At 43.4% G+C, this 20,825-nt stretch overlaps 1 protein-coding gene across 2 annotated transcripts; it reads left to right on the top strand.

The window, feature by feature from the left end:
- The first annotated feature begins 4,721 nt into the window (after positions 1-4,721).
- Positions 4,722-20,662, top strand: hdhd2 (haloacid dehalogenase-like hydrolase domain containing 2). 2 transcript variants are annotated; one of them, XM_041872689.2, is made up of 7 exons: positions 4,722-4,801; positions 7,267-7,386; positions 8,382-8,590; positions 8,753-8,837; positions 11,056-11,272; positions 20,218-20,281; positions 20,395-20,662. In XM_041872689.2, the coding sequence occupies exons 2-7, from the start codon at positions 7,286-7,288 to the stop codon at positions 20,496-20,498; spliced, it is 780 nt and encodes a 259-aa protein (XP_041728623.1). In that variant the 5' UTR covers positions 4,722-4,801; positions 7,267-7,285; the 3' UTR covers positions 20,499-20,662. The 2 variants fall into 2 exon arrangements, with proteins under 2 accessions (XP_041728623.1, XP_041728625.1); XM_041872691.2 differs by having other exon boundaries at positions 4,729-4,815.
- The last annotated feature ends 163 nt before the right edge of the window (positions 20,663-20,825 follow it).

Below are 20,825 nucleotides of genomic sequence, written 5' to 3'. Positions count from 1 at the left end.
TTCAACAACACAAAGAAACAGGGCTACGTTCAACAACACAAAGAAACAGGGCTACGTTCAACAACACAAAGAAACAGGGCTACGTTCAACAACACAAAGAAACAGGGCTACGTTCAACAACACAAAGAAACAGGGCTACGTTCAACAACACAAAGAAACAGGGCTACGTTCAACAACACAAGGTTGACTAAGAAAATAAATACAGAACCTTACATAGGCTTTGCCAGATACAGTAAAACATTTGTGTTTTTTTACACAAGGCTTCGCAAAGTACAGTAAAAAGTCTTTAATGTATTTTACACTAAGCTGTGCCAGGTACAGTACAAAGTGTGAAATGTGTTTTACACTAAGCTGTGCCAGAAACAGTTGTAGTTCTGCTCAAATGTAAATGTACAATGTAATAAAACACGTGTCAACTTAAAGAATCATGTTTTTTCAAATTCATGAATATTGTTTTACTACTGCAGGCTACATCTTTTGAAATATTGTTTGATAAGTGTATTAGAGAAGACAAACAGCAGTTGTTTTCCATCCAGTCCTGTTCATCTCCCCTGGTAATGGCTGTGGTTTAGTGCACCATGCCACCACTAGAATTAGATCACGGTGTATCATATATTTCTAGTGTCTACACAGACCCAAGAGGCTGCTGTATCATATCGTACAATATTAAGGATACACATAATACACATCAGTGGAGGCTGGTGAGAGGAGCTATAGGAGGACGGGCTCATTGTACTGGCTGGAATGGAATAAATGGAACGGAGTCAACGTGGTTTCCATGTGTTTGACATGTTCCATTTCAGTTATTACAATGAGCCCGTCCTCCTATAGCTCCTCTCACCAGCCTCCTCTGATACACACAGTAATGCTACCCTTTAATACCTGCAAAATATTGTTTATTTTAACCACAACTCAGTTCCTTTTAATTCTGCTGTTGTCCATATGAGCCTCCTCTCCAGCCCAGCTGTGTTTGTCACATTGACCCTGAGATACATTTTATTACAGTAGTTTGATCCTAAATACACAAAGGAGATTATCACCATATGTTCATCAGAGGGATTCGACCTCAAAGCCAATTTTATCCAGTTTTATATTAGTTGTCTAGAATCTTGTCTGGTGGTGTTGTATTACAGGTCCTGGGTCAGCCTTTATATGCATCCCATTCCTTATTCCCTATATTGGCCCTGGTCTAAAGTAGTGCACTAAATAGACAATAGGGTGCTATTGGGACATGTGGTTTATACTACCCCTAGTGCCCTATTATACTACCCCTAGTGCCCTATTATACTACCCCAGTGCCCTATTATACTACCCCAGTGCCCTATTATACTACCCCTAGTGCCCTATTATACTACCCCTAGTGCCCTATTATACTACCCCTAGTGCCCTATTATACTACCCCTAGTGCCCTATTATACTACCCCTAGTGCCCCATTATACTACCCCTAGTGCCCTATTATACTACCCCTAGTGCCCTATTATACTACCCCTAGTGCCCTATTATACTACCCCTAGTGCCCTATTATACTACCCCAGTGCCCTATTATACTACCCCAGTGCCCTATTATACTACCCCAGTGCCCTATTATACTACCCCTAGTGCCCTATTATACTACCCCCTAGTGCCCTATTATACTACCCCTAGTGCCCTATTATACTACCCCAGTGCCCTATTATACTACCCCAGTGCCCTATTATACTACCCCAGTGCCCTATTATACTACCCCTAGTGCCCTATTATACTACCCCTAGTGCCCTATTATACTACCCCTAGTGCCCTATTATACTACCCCTAGTGCCCCTATTATACTACCCCTAGTGCCCCATTATACTACCCCCTAGTGCCCTATTATACTACCCCTAGTGCCCTATTATACTACCCCTAGTGCCCTATTATACTACCCCTAGTGCCCTATTATACTACCCCAGTGCCCTATTATACTACCCCTAGTGCCCTATTATACTACCCCAGTGCCCTATTATACTACCCCAGTGCCCTATTATACTACCCCTAGTGCCCTATTATACTACCCCTAGTGCCCTATTATACTACCCCTAGTGCCCTATTATACTACCCCAGTGCCCTATTATACTACCCCAGTGCCCTATTATACTACCCCTAGTGTCCTATTATACTACCCCTAGTGTCCTATTATACTACCCCTAGTGCCCTATTATACTACCCCTAGTGCCCTATTATACTACCCCTAGTGCCCTATTATACTACCCCTAGTGCCCTATTATACTACCCCTAGTGCCCTATTATACTACCCCAGTGCCCTATTATACTACCCCTAGTGCCCTATTATACTACCCCTAGTGCCCTATTATACTACCCCTAGTGCCCTATTATACTACCCCTAGTGCCCTATTATACTACCCCTAGTGCCCTATTATACTACCCCTAGTGCCCTATTATACTACCCCTAGTGCCCTATTATACTACCCCCAGCGCCCTATTATACTACCCCTAGTGCCCTATTATACTACCCCTAGTGCCCTATTATACTACCCCTAGTGCCCTATTATACTACCCCTAGTGCCCTATTATACTACCCCTAGTGCCCTATTATACTACCCCTAGTGCCCTATTATACTACCCCTAGTGCCCTATTATACTACCCCCTAGTGCCCTATTATACTACCCCTAGTGCCCTATTATACTACACCTAGTGCCCTATTATACTACCCCTAGTGCCCTATTATACTACCCCTAGTGCCCTATTATACTACCCTAGTGCCCTATTATACTACCCTAGTGCCCTATTATACTACCCTTAGTGCCCTATTATACTACCCTTAGTGCCCTATTATACTACCCTAGTGCCCTATTATACTACCCCTAGTACCCTATTATACAAACCCTAGTGCCCTATTATACTACCCCTAGTGCCCTATTATACTACCCCTAGTGCCCTATTATACTACCCCAGTGCCCTATTATACTACCCCTAGTGCCCTATTATACTACCCCTAGTGCCCTATTATACTACCCTAGTGCCCTATTATACTACCCTAGTGCCCTATTATACTACCCTAGTGCCCTATTATACTACCCCTAGTGCCCTATTATACTACCCTAGTGCCCTATTATACTACCCCTAGTGCCCTATTATACTACCCTAGTGCCCTATTATACTACCCTAGTGCCCTATTATACTAGACCAGGAGAGCGATGTGTCCATGAAGCCTATTTGTCTGGTGATCAATTCTACATTAGTAGTGAAGCATAGAGAAAAGACTGATATAAAGATGAATAATTCCTTGATATAAACTTAATGAGTCGATCATTCTTGGTCAGTATTTTGTCTTTGGGTAGTGTGGTGTGATATCTGTCACATAACAAGAGCAAACCTAGATCTGCCTGACAATACTTTTGTACCTGTTTCCTCCAGCATCTTCACAAGGTCCTTTGCTGTTGTTCTGGGATTGATTTGCACTTTTCACACCAAAGTACGTTCGTCTCTAGGAGACAGAACGCGTCTCCTTCCTGAGCGGTATGACGGCTGCGTGGTCCCATGGTGTTTATACTTGCGTACTATTGTTTGTACAGATGAACGTGGTACCTTCAGGCGTTTGGAAATTGCTCCCAAGGATGAACCAGACTTGTGGAGGTCTACAATTATTTTTCTGAGGTCTTGGCTGATTTCTTTAGATTTTCCCATGATGTCATGCAAAGAGGCACTGAATTTGAAGGTAGGCCTTGAAATACAGCCACAGGTACACCTCCAATTGACTCAAATTATGTCAATTAGCCTATCAGAAGCTTCTAAAGCCATGACATCATTTTCTGGAATTTTCCAAGCTGTTTAAAGGCACAGTCAACTTAGTGTATGTAAACTTCTGACCCACTGGAATTGTGATACAGTGAATTATAAGTGAAATAATCTGTCTATAAAACAATTGTTGGGAAAATGACTTGTGTCATGCACAAAGTAGATGTCCTAACCGACTGACCAAAACTATAGCTTGTTAAAAATTAATTTGTGGAGTGGTTGAAAAACGAGTTTTAATGACTCCAACCTAAGCGCATGTAAACTTCCGACTTAAACTGTATATATATATATATATATATATACATATTTTTTTTTTTAAGATAAAGAGGTGGGGCTCAAAACAGCCCCACCTGTCCTGAATGACAGGTCGCCCCTGGAACAGAGTGCCCTATGGTGGCAGTCGGGTTATGGTATTGGCTGGAATAAATCAGCTACTTAAACGAATGCATTTGCATTTTATCGATTGGCAATTTGAACGCACAAAAATACCGCAACGAGATCCTGAGGCCATTGTGAGGCCCAGTTTTTTTTTAAAGCTATCTGTAACCAACAGATGCATATCTGTATTCCCAGTCATGTGAAATCCATAGATTAATGCCTAATGAATTTATTTCAATTCACTGATTTCCTCATATGAACTGTAACTCAGTAAAATCTTTGAAATTGTTGCATATTGCGTTTATATTTTTGTTCAGTATATATGTTTTTCTGTTAATGAGTGTTAGTCTGTTTCATATAACCCTTTAAATGATGAATGGGCAATGGGAGAATAACGTGTGTGTGCATGTGATGATTATTCATCTTCCTCATTAGACGATTATCATCATTCTTTTATATGCCATTGTTTTGTTGTTATTATACATAAATAATAAAAGCCGAATGACAGCATTCTCTGGTTGATTAAATGTATTGAAACAGGCAGTTTGACAGACGGCTAAATATTCAGTCAACTCGAAGGACCACATTAAGATGGATGGAAGCTGCTGTTGTGAAACTTCATACCGTACTTAGCCGATGTTTTGCAAGTACTGTAGTTTTGGTATTCTTTACACACTACCTTATGCATCTTTGATAAACATTACATTGATAGAAACCACGGCAACTCTCAAACAACACTTTAGTAGTAGCTAGCTAGGTCTTTCCCAAACAAGCTAGTTATGTTTGCTAGCTAGTTAGCCTGTATTGTTGGTCTGTGCTCACCCTGTTGCAGCTCGGATTTCTCTTCAGCTTTTCTTTAGACACGTTGCCAACCAGAATAAAGCCTACCGGTTGATTTAGCAACTATATTTATTTATTTCCTAGTTTTCTTAATTATACAGAGAACCTTTATCCAAAGAAGGGCTATGTACGATGATCATACACACTCCCATCCAACCTCTGTCCTAGCATTACCCTGCCACCACAATGTTAGATATTACAGTAGATAGATTAAAGCACTCAATTGGCAGCACTGTTTATATATATACACAGTACCAGTCAAAAGTTTGGACACACCTACTCATTCAAGGGTTTTTCTTTATTTGTACTTTTTTTTTTTTACATTGTAGAATAATAGTGAAGACAACAAAACATGGAATCATGTAGTAACCCAAAAAGTGTTAAACAAATCAAAATATATGTTATATTTGAGATTCTTCAAAGTAGCCACCCTTTGCCTTGACAGCTTTGCACTCTTGGCATTCTCTCAACTTGCTTCATGAGGTAGTCACCTGGAATGCATTTCAATTAACGGGTGTGCCTTCTTAAAAGTTAATTTGTGGAATTTATTTCCTTCTTAATGCGTTTGAGCCAATCAGTTGTGTTGTGACAAGGTAGGGGTGGTATACAGAAGATAGCCCTATTTGGTAAAAGACCAAGTCCATATTATGGCAAGAACAGCTCAAATAAGCAAAGAGAAATGACAGTCCATCATTACGTTAAGACATGAAGGTCAGTCAATACGGAAAATGTCAAGAACTTTGAAAGTTTCTTCAAGTGCAGTCACAAAAACCATCAAGCGCTATGATGAAACTGGCTCTCATGAGGACCGCCACAGGAATGGAAGACCCAGAGTTACCTCTGCTGCAGAGGATAAGTTCATTAGAGTAAACTGCACCTCAGATTGCAGCTCAAATAAATGCTTCCCAGAGATCAAGTAACAGACACATCTCAACATCAACTGTTCAGAGGGGACTTTGTGAATCAGGCCTTCATGGTCGAATTGCTGCAAAGAAACCACTACTAAAGGACACCAATAAGAAGAAGAGACATGCTTGGTCCAAGAAACACGAGCAATGGACATTAGACCGGTGGAAATGTGTCCTTTGGTCTGGAGTCCAAATTTGAGATTTTTGGTTCCAACCGCCGTGTCTTTGTGAGATGCGATGTGGGTGAACGGATGATCTCTGCATGTGTAGTTACCACCGTAAAGCATGGAGGAGGAGGTGTGATGGTGTGGGCGTGCTTTGCTGGTGACACTGTCTGTGATTTATTTAGAATTCAAGGCACACTTAACCAGCATGGCTACCACAGCATTCTGCAGTGATACGCCATCCCATCTGGTTTGGGCTTAGTGGGACTATCATTTGTTTTTTAAAAGGAAAATGACCCAACACACCTCCAGGCTGTGTAAGTGCTATTTGACCAAGAAGGAGAGTGATGGAGTGCTGCATCAGATGACCTGGCCTCCACAATCCCCCGACCTCAACCCAATTGAGATGGTTTGGGATGAGTTGGACCGCAGAGTGAAGGAAAAGCAGCCAACAAGTGCTCAGCATATGTGGGAACTTCTTCAGAACTGTTGGAAAAGCATTCCAGGTGAAGCTGGTTGAGAGAATGCCAAGTGTGTGCAAAGCTGTCATCAAGGCAAAGGGTAACTTTTTTGGTTACTACATGATTCCATATGTGTTATTTCAAGATTTTGATGTCTTCACTATTATTCTACAATGTAGAAAATAGTAAAAATAAAGAAAAACCCTGGAATGAGTAGTAGGTGTGTCCAAACGTTTGAGTGGTACTGTATATATTTACACAGCACAGTGCTTTGTCCTGGCAGCAACTCAGCCTCAGTATATTTGGTCCTGGCAGCAACTCAGCCTCAGTATATTTGGTCCTGGCAGCAACACAGCCTCAGTATATTTGGTCCTGGCAGCAACTCAGCCTCAGTATATTTGGCCCTGCTGTGGTTTATCCACCATGTTGGTGATGGATACAGTAAGAGCAGCACTAATATAATAACTACATGACTACAATCCACATCTATAAATATTTGGGGATTACACAGCTGACTTTGGGCTCCATGCACAGGGTTTGTTTAACAAATAATCCCCCAAATTTCCATTGACATGTAAATTGTAGTAGTATGATTAACCGGCCACTTCATTACTGAGAGGACCTGTCATAATCAGAGATACAAAGGCTTGGACATAGAATGACATGTAGAAATGTTTTCATTGAATAGGATCTCTATGTGCATGGATTTATCTCTATCACTAATGGTGTATGTTTACAGTACATAGGTACGTGGTATCATGGCGACCAGACGAGCTCTGAAGGCAGTGCTGATTGACCTGAGTGGAACCCTCCACGTAGAGGACACAGCTGTTCCTGGAGCACAGGACGCCCTCAACAGGTCAGTCTGCCCAGGGCCCTGTTATCCCTGTTATCCCTGTTATCCTTGTTATCCCTGTTATCCCTGTTATCCCTGTTATCCTTGTTATCCCTGTTATCCTTGTTATCCCTGTTATCCTTGTTATCCCTGTTATCCTTGTTATCCCTGTTATCCCTGTTATCCCTGTTATCCCTGTTATCCTTGTTATCCCTGTTATCCCTGTTATCCCTGTTATCCTTGTTATCCCTGTTATCCTTGTTATCCCTGTTATCCTTGTTATCCCTGTTATCCCTTGTTATCCCTGTTATCCTTGTTATCCTTGTTATCCCTGTTATCCTTGTTATCCCTGTTATCCTTGTTATCCCTGTTATCCTTGTTATCCCTGTTATCCCTGTTATCCCTGTTATCCTTGTTATCCCTGTTATCCCTGTTATCCTTGTTATCCCTGTTATCCTTGTTATCCCTGTTATCCCTGTTATCCCTGTTATCCCTGTTATCCCTGTTATCCTTGTTATCCCTGTTATCCCTGTTATCCCTGTTATCCCTGTTATCCTTGTTATCCCTGTTATCCTTGTTATCCCTGTTATCCCTGTTATCCTTGTTATCCCTGTTATCCCTGTTATCCCTGTTATCCCTGTTATCCCTGTTATCCTGTTATCCCTGTTATCCAGTACTCACCCAGCCACTTTCTCCTGAGCTGCTCACACACCCCTCTGGTTCCATCTGAAAGTAAGAAGTCACAAATACGTCTGGGATTTTTTCTGCAGCATGCATGTGGTCCTCTGTAGCTCAGCTGGTAGAGCACGGCGCTTGTAACGCCAGGGTGGTGGGTTCGATCCCCGGGACCACCCATACACAAAAATGTATGCACACATGACTGTAAGTCGCTTTGGATAAAAGCGTCTGCTAAATGGCATATTATGCTTCAGTCCCCATATATAGGACTCACCCATCCCATTATGTTGTGAGTTTCTTCTGAAGTCACATGGTCTCTGTGTTTGTGATTTATCCACAAGGTTGCGTCAGTCCTCTGTAGCGGTGAAGTTTGTGACCAACACCACTAAGGAGTGTAAGAGGAACCTTGTGGAGCGTCTCCACAGTCTGAACTTTGACATCCAGGAGCAGGAGATCTTCACATCCCTGACAGCAGCCAGGAGTCTGGTGGAGCAGAGACAACTCCGCCCCCTACTGCTGGTGGAGGACAGTGCACTGGAGGACTTCTCAGGTGAGAGCCAGGGCTAGATGAGGCAGGGTGTACATTTAGAATGCATCCCAATGGATCCCTTTGGAACCTGGTCAAAAGTAGTGCACTTTATAGGGCATAGGGTACCATTTGAGACACAGTTATAGTTTTGACTCTATAAAAGGTCTTCTGTCCATGTTGCAGGTGTGGAGACATCCGAACCCAACGCTGTGGTGATAGGTTTAGCTCCAGACCACTTCAACTACCAGACGCTCAACAAAGCATTCAGGTAAACGGCTGAGTCAGTCCTCATACTGTAACCTCCCCTGTTATTGGAATGGCATGTCTTGGGGTATGATCTTATCTGGATAATTTTTTATCAATCTTTACTAACGACATGCTACTGGCTCTGAGTAAAGCCAGTGTGTCTATGTATGCGGATGACTCAACACTATACACGTCAGCTACCACAGCGACTGAAATGACTGCAACACTTAACAAAGAGCTGCAGTTAGTTTCAGAATGGGTGGCAAGGAATAAGTTAGTCCTAAATATTTCAAAAACTAAAAGCATTGTATTTGGGACAAATCATTCACTAAACCCTAAACCTCAACTACATCTTGTAATAAATCATGTGGAAATTGAGGAAGTTGAGGTGACTAAACTGCTTGGAGTAACCCTGGATTGTAAACTGTCATGGTCAAAACATTTTGATACAACAGCAGCTAAGATGGGGAGAAGTCTGTCCATAATAAAGAGCTGCTCTGCTTTAACAACACTATCAACAAGGCAGGTCCTACAGGCTCTAGTTTTGTCACACCTGGACTACTGTTCAGTCATTTGGTCAGGTGCCACAAAGAGGGACTTAGGAAAATTGCAATTGGCTCAGAACAGGGCAGCACGGCTGGCCCTTGGATGTACACAGAGAGCTAACATTAATAATATGCATGTCAATCTCTCCTGGCTCAAAGTGGGGGAGAGATTGACTTCATCACTACTTGTATTTGTGAGAGGTATTGACATGTTGAATTCACCGAGCTGTCTGTTTGAACTACTGGCACACAGCTCGGACACCCATGCATACCCCACAAGACATGCCACCAGAGGTCTCTTCACAGTCCCCAAGTCCAGAACAGACTATGGGAGGAGCACAGTACTACATAGAGCCATGACTACATATAACTCTATTCCACATCAAGTAACTGATGCAAGCAGTAAAATCATTGATTGATTTAAAAAACAGATAAAAATACACCTTATGGAACAGTGGGGACTGTGAAGCAACACAAACATAGACACATGCATACAAACACATGATAACATCCACACTATACACACATGTACACATGGATTTTGTGTTGTAGATATGTGGTAGTAGAGTAGAGGCCTGAGGGAACACACTTAATGTGTTGTGAAATCTGTTATGAATGTATTGGAATGTTTTTAATTTTGCCGGACCCCAGGAAGAGTAGGTGCTGCCTTGGCAGGAACTAATGGGGATCCATAATAAACCCCAGGAAGAGTAGGTGCTGCCTTGGCAGGAACTAATGGGGATCCATAATAAACCCCAGGAAGAGTAGCTGCTGCCTTGGCAGGAACTAATGGGGATCCATAATAAACCCCAGGAAGAGTAGGTGCTGCCTTGGCAGGAACTAATGGGGATCCATAATAAACCCCAGGAAGAGTAGCTGCTGCCTTGGCAGGAACTAATGGGGATCCATAATAAACCCCAGGAAGAGTAGCTGCTGCCTTGGCAGGAACTAATGGGGATCCATAATAAACCCCAGGAAGAGTAGCTGCTGCCTTGGCAGGAACTAATGGGGATCCATAATAAACCCCAGGAAGAGTAGCTGCTGCCTTGGCAGGAACTAATGGGGATCCATAATAAACCCCAGGAAGAGTAGGTGCTGCCTTGGCAGGAACTAATGGGGATCCATAATAAATACAAATACGAATCTTTGATCATCTGTACATTTCTCACTCATTCAGGATTCTCCGTAGTCATGGTAGCATCCACATTACTGTAGAAATGTTTAGAAATATATTATATTCTTATTTACAATAAAAGTGACTCCAAAATGACAATACATTATTTATTCACAATTCATTTCTATTGGGCTCAAAATAATCTGAAACACAACCAAAACAAATAGAAAATGCATCCAACAAGTTGGTACAAGTTGAGTCACAAGCTTGATGTCGTCATGAATATGAATATGGGACCAAATACTAACCCTTTTAGTACTTTTATTGATAAGAATCTCTAGTCAATTATTTTGACCCCTACCTCTTTGAGCATGCAATATAGCTCAGTATTTCAATTATCTATTTTATACAATCATTATTGCTCATCTTTATCAATGGTGTCAATCATGTTGGATCCCACTGTATATGTCACATCTCAATTTGTTGCTTTAAATTAGTTTTATTGTATATGCTACTGCAGTGAGCCTTCAGCTGCCTTAGTACACATCAAATAAAACTCGCAATTTTTCTCTATCTACCAGGCTGGTTCTAGACGGGGCCCCCCTCATAGCCATCCATAAAGCCAGGTATTATAAGAGGAAGGATGGTCTGGCGCTGGGCCCCGGACCCTTTGTGACGGGGCTAGAGTACTCTACAGACTGTCAGGCCACCGTTGTGGGGAAGCCTGAGAGGACATTCTTCCTGGAGGCTTTGAGGGACATTGACTGTTGTCCTGAAGAGGCCATCATGATCGGAGATGTGAGTCACACCAGAGGACTCCCAAATAGCACCCTATTCCCTATATAGTTGGGTTAGGGTTATCAACACTGAACAAAAATTTTAACGCAACAATTTCAAAGATTTTACTAAGTAACAATTCGAATGAGGAAGTCAGTCAATTGAAATAAATAAATTAGGCCCTAATCTATGGATTTCACATGACAGATATGCATCTGTTGATCACAGATAGACTACATGACCAAAGCTATGTGGACACCTGCTCGTCGAACATCTCATTCCAAAATCATGGTCATTAATATGGAGTTGATCCCCCCTTTGCTGCTACAACAGCCTCCACTCTTCTGGGAAGGCTTTCCACTAGATTTAGGAACATTGCTGCGGGACTTGCTTCCATTCAGCCACAAGAGCATTACTGAGGTCGGGCACTGATGTTGGGAGATTAGGCCTGGCTCACAGTTCCTATTCATCGTGTTAGGTTCTGAACACCATATGTATTGTGATGTCACGAGAGGCTGTGTCCTGGAGGGACGTTACATCCCCCTGAGGTGGCTGCAAACCCAGACAGCTATGGCTCCATCTGCTGGTATGGTCGGGAACTCCACCCCTCTATGGCCAATCTTCCCACGCAGCTGAAACAAATCAGGAGCTGATGAGCTGAAGGTTTGTGAAAGGGAAGAGACACACTGAGGAGTGGCACAGTCTCCAACCTGGGCTCTATGGAGGACAAGAGTGCTGCACGTCCACTTCCATGAGGAATATAAGGATTTGGAGATACTTACCTTTGGGAAATACTCACCTTTGGATATATGCACCTGTGGAAATACGTGTGGGACATTTGGAAGGACGTTTTGCTGGGTTGGCCACTAGCTGCAACGTGGAATACAGTAAGGCTGGGGAAAAGTTATTTGAGCGAGGGAGAGTTATGATTTTGGATGTGGAAGAGACATCCCTGAACTGTTAACCCTTAAGAGCCACCAGAGAACAGAATTGTGTTATAATTTCGTTAGTTTCCCAAGACCTTTAATAAAATCCTTGTTTTGGTGAACCTGGTCTCCTTGCACTACTTGAGCAATCCCGCTGAAAGCTGTGTAGCCTCTCGTGACATCACAGATGGTGGAGAATACGGGCACGCTCAAGCGTTAATAGTGCATGTCAGAGGAGGAGACCGAAGGTTTGATCACCCAGTTTTCCAAGTTGGCCATAGGCTCCCCGCCCGACTGAAATGGAGGACATATTGAAAGCCCTTGTTGCTGGCCAGCAAGCCCAGATGCAAGCAAACGTGGCTCTCTTGGAGGAGCAAAAGAAAGCCAACCTTCTGAAGGCAGAGGAATTGCAGTTGCAGAGACAGAGGGTGGTCCAAAATACCCGCCCAATAAAGGCAAGTGACTTTATATCTAAGATGGGAGCTACCGATGACATTGAGGCATACCTGCATGCATTTGAGGCCACGGCCACTAGGGAAGCCTGGCCCAAGCAACAGTGGGTTGGTCTGTTAGCCCCCTTTCTAACCGGGGAATCGCTGAATGCTGTCCGGGACCTGGGCCCTGACCAGGTTACTGACTATGATGCCCTGAAGTCTGAGATCCTCAGCAGATATGGACTCACAAAGTTTGGTATGGCCCAGCGCTTTCACAGCTGGACCTTCCAACCAGACCAACCTCCTCGGGCGCAGATGCATGAACTTGTCCGAATCGCAAGGAAATGGCTGGATCCGCAGAGGAATACAGCAGCGGCGGTGGTGGAGGCCGTTGTGGTGGATCGTTACCTACGCGCCCTGCCTTATGAGGCAAAACGGTTCATCAGTCAACAGGCCTTGACCACGGCTGATCTGACCGTGGAAGCTGTGGAAAAGTACCAGGCCACAGCGGAGATGCTGAATGCTTCCCGAAAAGACCCCAGGAGTGCGGCCCCACCCCAAATGGGAAGAACCCGTCCAAAGGGACCCCAAGGTCTCGAACCCAGCCACGTCAGGACTTATCCCGGCTCCAGGGGGAGCCAGAAACCAGGCGGGTCCAAGAAGAGTACACCAGGAGGGGGGAAACTCGACAGTGTTACCGGTGTGGGGAGATGGGACATATCTCCTGGCAGTGTGGGAAACCAGCCGATGAACCTATGCCCACTGCGGAGTCCTCCAGCTCAGCACCCACACACCGTTTTGCCTCGCTCTTGGGAGTCGTAGATGGCGGCCCAGATCGACCCCCACCTGCCCGGTAACTGTGAATCACCATGATGTGGAGGCCTTACTGGATTCTGGTAGCCGGGCCACCCTGGTGCGTAAGGATTTGGTGGGCCCAACGTGTCTGACCCCGGGGAAAGTCCTCCCAGTTTCCTGTGTCCATGGGGACACCAGAGAATACCCCATTACTGAACTTACAATGACCAGCACACGGGGAACCATACACACGACGGCGGGGGTGGTTGATTCCCTCCCCGTCCCTGTCCTAATTGGACGAGACTGCCCAGCCTTTTACCCACTCTGGAGAGAGTCTCAGGAGAGGATAACCCGAGTACCTCGGAAACGGAGAGGCAAGACTCATCCTGGGAAGGCTCCGGTGCAATCCTCCGAATTACTCACTCCCGCCCGGGCTCTGATAGGGATGGCAGGTGCCCAGACCGACACAGAGACGGAGCTACAGAATCTGGACAAAGAACTGTCTGGTCTGAAGGGGACCGCTGAGAGGTATCGTTTGTTAAAGCAACAGTTAGACATGAAGACAGAAGAGTTAGATATCCTCCAGGCTAAACTCCAACAGAGCTCCTTCCCTAAGCAACAGGAGGAGCTGGAGAGGCTGCGCAGGACCATCGAGGAGTGTGAGGAGACCCTGCGCAGTAGTAAGGAGGTCCAGAAGAAGGCAGAGGAGAAGTACAAGGTGTTGGAGAACAAGATGAAGAATGCGGAGGCAGAGAGAGAGAAGGAACTGAAAGCTGCTCAACAGAAGCTAAACTCTGCTAAAACCAAGGCTGATGCGTTCAGTAAGAAACTCAAGGAGAGACAACAGGAGGCTGAGTCCCTGGTCCTAGAGTTGGAGGAGTTGAAGAGAGAGCAGTCTGGCAAGCACCACGGCAATGCGGACGCCCTCTCCCGGCGTGATGCCTTCTTCGCTGCCTTTACCCCGACGAGGACGTCGGTCCCGAGGAGGGGGATGTGTGATGTCACGAGAGGCTGTGTCCTGGAGGGACGTTACATCCCCCTGAGGTGGCTGCAAACCCAGACAGCTATGGCTCCATCTGCTGGTATGGTCGGGAACTCCACCCCTCTATGGCCAATCTTCCCACGCAGCTGAAACAAATCAGGAGCTGATGAGCTGAAGGTTTGTGAAAGGGAAGAGACACACTGAGGGAGTGGGTGGGAAGGGAAGAGACACAGTCTCCAACCTGGGCTCTATGGAGGACAAGAGTGCTGCACGTCCACTTCCATGAGGAATATAAGGATTTGGAGATACTTACCTTTGGGAAATACTCACCTTTGGATATATGCACCTGTGGAAATACGTGTGGGACATTTGGAAGGACGTTTTGCTGGGTTGGCCACTAGCTGCAACGTGGAATACAGTAAGGCTGGGGAAAAGTTATTTGAGCGAGGGAGAGTTATGATTTTGGATGTGGAAGAGACATCCCTGAACTGTTAACCCTTAAGAGCCACCAGAGAACAGAATTGTGTTATAATTTCGTTAGTTTCCCAAGACCTTTAATAAAATCCTTGTTTTGGTTGAACCTGGTCTCCTTGCACTACTTGAGCAATCCCGCTGAAAGCTGTGTAGCCTCTCGTGACATCACAGTATATACTGTATTCTATACTATTCTACTGTATCTTAGTGCATGCCGCTCTGACATCGCTCGTCCATATATGTATATATTCTTAATTCAGGAATATACCTGTCTATTTGTGGAAAAGGCACCCTGTATAACTCTTTAGTCATGTCCCCGTTTACCTATTTGCTTATGGCCCTTCCTACACCTAACAACTTGTTTTTTTAATTATATGAGCAAAGAATATTCCATTTTATTTGGAATGGCAAGCCAGACAAAATTAAACAGGCCTATTTATATAATTAATATGAATTCGGAAGGCAGAAATGATTAAGTGTTAAAGCATTAGAACTCTCACTAAAAGCTTCAGTCATACAAAAGTTATACTTAAATCCGGACTGGTTCTCTAGCAGATTAGTAAGAATGTCTCACCCCATGTTCAAGAATGGCCTTTTTCCCTTTATTCAGATTACAACCTCTCACTTTCGGTTATATGAAAATGTTATAATCTAAAAAATATCTCTATTTTTAAAACAAGCCATAGAAAGTTGGTTGCAATTTCAATTTAATCCACTAGAAAAGACAGAACAAATATTACGAAAAATATTATGGTTAAACTCAAATATACAGAACATTTTTGAAAATGGTATAATCTTTGTAAATGATATCATTTCTGCAAGTTCTCCCACTTAAAAAGATGAGAGAGGCCTGTAATTTTCATCATAGGTACACGTCAACTATGACAGACAAATTGAGAAGAAAAAAATCCAGAAAATCACATTTTAGGATTTTTAATGAATTTATTTGCAAATTATGGTGGAAAATAAGTATTTGGTCAATAAGAAAAGTTTCTCAATACTTTGTTATATACCCTTTGTTGGCAATGGCACAGGTCAAACATTTTCTGTAAGTCTTCACAAGGTTTTCACACACTGTTGCTGGTATTTTGGCCCATTCCTCCATGCAGATCTCCTCTAGAGCAGTGATGTTTTGGGGCTGTCGCTGGGCAACACGGACTTTCAACTCCCTCCAAAGATTTTCTATGGGGTTGAGATCTGGAGACTGGTTAGGCCACTCCAGGACCTTGAAATGCTTCTTACGAAGCCACTCCTTCGTTGCCCGGGCGGTGTGTTTGGGATCATTGTCATGCTGAAAGACCCAGCCACGTTTAATCTTCAATGCCCTTGCTGATGGAAGGAGGTTTTCACTCAAAATCTCACGATATATGGCCCCATTCATTCTTTCCTTTACACTGATCAGTCGTCCTGGTCCCTTTGCAGAAAAACAGCCCCAAAGCATGATGTTTCCACCCCCATGCTTCACAGTAGGTATGGTGTTCTTTGGATGCAACTCAGCATTCTTTGTCCTCCAAACACGACGAGTTGAGTTTTTACCAAAAAGTTATATTTTGGTTTCATCTGACCATATGACATTCTCCCAATCCTCTTCTAGATCATCCAAATGCACTCTAGCAAACTTCAGACGGGCCTGGACGTGTACTGGCTTAAGCAGGGGGACACGTCTGGCACTGCAGGATTTGAGTCCCTGGCGGCGTAGTGTGTTACTGATGGTAGGCTTTGTTACTTTGGTCCCAGCTCTCTGCAGGTCATTCACTAGGTCCCCCCATGTGGTTCTGGGATTTTTGCTCACCGTTCTTGTGATCATTTTGACCCACGGGGTGAGATCTTGCGTGGAGCCCCAGATCGAGGGAGATTATCAGTGGTCTTGTATGTCTTCCATTTCCTAATAATTGCTCCCACAGTTGATTTCTTCAAACCAAGCTGCTTACCTATTGCAGATTCAGTCTTCCCAGCCTGGTGCAGGTCTACAATTTTGTTTCTTGTGTCCTTTGACAGCTCTTTGGTCTTGGCCATAGTGGAGTTTGGAGTGTGACTGTTTGAGGTTGTGGACAGGTGTCTTTTATACTGATAACAAGTTCAAACAGGTGCCATTAATACAGGTAACGAGTGGAGGACAGAGGAGCCTCTTAAAGAAGAAGTTACAGGTCTGTGAGAGCCAGAAATCTTGCTTGTTTGTAGGTGACCAAATACGTATTTTCCACCATAATTTGCAAATAAATTCATAAAAAATCCTACAATGTGAATTTCTTGATTTTTTTCTTCTCAATTTGTCTGTCATAGTTGACGTGTACCTATTATGAAAATTACAGGCCTCTCTCATCTTTTTTAAGTGGGAGAACTTGCACAATTGGTGGCTGACTAAATACTTTTTTTCCCCACTGTATGTCACACATGCAGCTAACAGAAATATATGGAAATGTCTGCTCTATCCCAAAATTACAACCAACTAATTGCAGCATTAATGCAAAAATGGAAGAGGCAAGTGGAAGGGGGAGGGAAGGAGGAGAAAAGTAAGGAACTTGTCTGTCGGCCGCATTAAAGACCAAAATTGGTTAAAGAAAATGGTTATAATTTATTTTATTTTTTTACAGCTGTGCCATACAGATTGCAAAATGTGGTCCTCTGTAGCTCTATTGGTAGAGCACGGCGCTTGTAACGCCAAGGTAGTGGGTTCGATCCCCGGGACCACCCATACACAAAAAAATGTATGCACGCATGACTGTAAGTCGCTTTGGATAAAAGCGTCTGCTAAATGGCATATTATTATTTATTATTAAAATAGTTGAGAAGAGATTTTCGATGTACCGATTCAATGGCACATGGTTTATGAACTGATACACAAAACGAGGCTGGATTCAAAACTTGGAGTTTTCAATTTAAATTATTATACAAAATTCTTGCAACCAATAGAATGTTATATATATGTGGGATACAACCATCCGAGCTCTGCAGATTTTGCTGCGAAGAAACAGAATCATTATATAATTTGTTTTGGTTCTGTCCATATGTTCTGTAGCTTGTTTCTGGTCTCAGGTTCAGGAATGGTTGAAGAACAACATTTACCTGGAGCTAACTCTGCAAATAGCACTGCTGGGCGATTTGAAAAGTCAGAGTCAATCAATCATATAATAATACTCTTAGCAAAGATATTTATCTTTAATTTACAATCTGTAGAAACTATGAGAATAAAAAGGTTCAGAACTTTTGTGAAACATCACAGTTGAAAAATATATGGCAAATAGAAATCAAAACTGGATGGTGTTCAGAGATAGATGGGAGGGGTTGAGTGGAGCTGAAGAAAAAAAAAAAAAAAAAAGATAACTAATGTAAAATATACTGTGTCCGTAAAATGTATATACAGTGCCTTCTGAAAGTATTCAGACCCCTTGACTTTTTCCACATTTTGTTATGTTACAGCCTTATTCTAAAATGGATTACATTAAATTTTCCCCTCATCAATCTACACACAATACCCCATAATGACTAAGCGAAAGGTTTTTAGAAATGTTTGCAAATGTATTAAAAATAAAAAACAGAAATACCTTATTTACATGTATTCAGACCCTTTGCTATGAGAGTCGAAATTGAGCTCAGGTGCATCCTGTTTCCATTGATCATTCTTGAGATGTTTCTACAACTTGATTGGAGTCCACCTGTGGTAAATTCAATTGATTGGACATGATTTGGAAAGGTACACACCTGTCTATATAAGGTCCCACAGTTGACAGTGCATGTCAGAGCAAAAACCAAGCCATGAGGTCAAAGGAATTGTCCGTAGAGCTCCGAGACAGGATTGTGTCGAGGCACAGATCTGGGAAAGGGTACCAAAACATTTCTGCAGCATTGAAGGTCCCAAAGAACACAGTGGCCTCCATCATTCTTAAATGGATGAAGTTTGGAACCACCAAGACTCTTCCTAGAGCTGGCCGCCCGGCCAAACTGAGCAATCGGGGGAGAAGGGCCTTGGTCAGGGAGGTGACCAAGAGCCCGATGGTCACTCTGACAGAGTTCCTCTGTGGAGATGGGAGAACCTTCCAGAAGGACAACCATCTCTGGATCACTCTACCAATCAGGCCTTTATGGTAGAGTGGCCAGACGGAAGCCACTCCTCAGTAAAAGGCACATGACAGCCCACTTGGAGTTTGCCAAAAAGGCACCTAAAGATTCTCAGACCATGAGAAACAAGATTCTCTGGTCTGATGAAACCAAGATTGAACTCTTTGGCTTGAATGCCAAGTGTCACGTCTGGAGGAAACCAGGCACCATCCCTACGGTGAAGCATGGTGGTGGCAGCATCATGCTGTGGTGATGTTTTTCAGTGGTAGGGACTGGTAGACTATTCAGGATCAAGGCAAAGGTGAACGGAGCAAAGTACAGAGAGATCCTTGATGAAAACCTGCTCCAGAGCTCTCAGGACCTCAGACTGGGGCGAAGGTTCACCTTCCAACAGGACAACAACCCTAAGCACACAGCCAAGACAACGCAGGAGTGGCTTCGGGACAAGTCTCTGAATGTCCTTGAGTGGCCCAGCCAGAGCCCGGACTTGAACCCAATCTAACATCTTTAGAGAGACCTGAAAATAGCTGTGCAGCAACGCTCCCCATCCATCCTGACAGAGCTTGAGAGGATCTGCAGAGAAGAATGGGAGAAACTCCCCAAATACAGGTGTGCCAAGCTTGTAGCATCATACCCAAGAAGACTCAAGGCTGTAATCGCTGCCAAAGGTGCTTCAACAAAGTACTGAGTGAAGGGTCTGAATACTAATGTAAATGTGATAGAAAATTATAAAAACCTGTTTTTGCTTTGTCATTATGGGGTATTGTTTCTAGATTGATGAGGGGGAAAAACAATTTAATCAATTTTAGAATAAGGCTGTAACGTAACAAAATGTGGAAAAAGTCAAGGGGTCTGAATACTTTCCGAATGCACTGTAGGTTCAGAACTTTTGTGAAACAGCACAGTTGAAAAATATATGGCAAATAGAAATCCAAACTGGATGGTGTTCAGAGATAGATGGGAGGGGTTGAGTGGAGCTGAAGAATGGGATTAAAAACAAACAAAAGATAAATATTGTAAAATATACTGTGTCCGTTAAATGTATATAGTATGTAGAAGCTGGAAGTAAAAGCTTAACTGTTGTTGTCCATTAGTTTACTCCGGTGGGGATAGGGGAGGGGTGGGAGGGTTAGGGGAGGGACGGTGGGGATAGGGGGAAATAATAAAGGAAAATATATATTTAAAATAATGTATATTTTACAAAAATATATATGGGGGATTGGAAATGATGCAGACATTGCATTGATAGAAGCCACATTCTATCTGCAATATTAAAGCTGATCTACCCCCCCACAGGACGCCAGAGATGACGTGGGAGGGGCTCAGAACATTGGCATGCTGGGAATTGTAGTCAGAACCGGTAAGAGAAATGACATTGCTTCATAACAACTCAAAGAAAACCTCTTTTTAAAGGCATTCTGATCAACTAATGCCAATCATTTTTATTGATTTATATGTTGTTGTCTTCTGTAGGTAAATACAGAGTGGGAGATGAGGGTAAAATTTACCCTCCACCATACCTGACCTGTGAAAGCTTCCCTCAAGCTGTGGACCACATCCTCCAACACCTCCTTTAACTATGGCTATCTCATCACTATTAGATCATGTAGACATGGGTATATCTCATCACTATTAGATTATTCATGATGTTACAGTCCAATACCAGACTATAACACCTCCTCTAGTCCCATACCAGACTATAACACCTCCTCTAGTCCCATACCAGACTATAACACCTCCTCTAGTCCCATACCAGACTATAACACCTCCTCTAGTCCCATACCAGACTATAACACCTCCTCTAGTCCCACACCAGACTATAACACCTCCTCTAGTCCCATACCAGACTATAACACCTCCTCTAGTCCCACACCAGACTATAACACCTCCTCTAGTCCCATACC

The sequence above is a fragment of the Coregonus clupeaformis genome, unplaced genomic scaffold (assembly GCF_020615455.1).
Source record: "Coregonus clupeaformis isolate EN_2021a unplaced genomic scaffold, ASM2061545v1 scaf0500, whole genome shotgun sequence".
Lineage (NCBI taxonomy): Eukaryota > Metazoa > Chordata > Actinopteri > Salmoniformes > Salmonidae > Coregonus > Coregonus clupeaformis.
The sequence above is the reverse complement of the archived record's forward strand: the minus strand, read 5'-3'. Positions and strand labels throughout refer to the sequence as shown.

Coding starts and splice junctions, on each gene's coding strand:
- hdhd2 (XM_041872689.2), top strand. CDS start 7,286: ATGGCGACCAGACGAGCTCTGAAGGCAGTGCTGATTGACCTGAGTGGA. Junction 8,591..8,752: donor TGCACTGGAGGACTTCTCAG/GTGAGAGCCAGG, acceptor TCCATGTTGCAG/GTGTGGAGACATCCGAACCC. Junction 11,273..20,217: donor AGGCCATCATGATCGGAGAT/GTGAGTCACACC, acceptor ACCCCCCCACAG/GACGCCAGAGATGACGTGGG.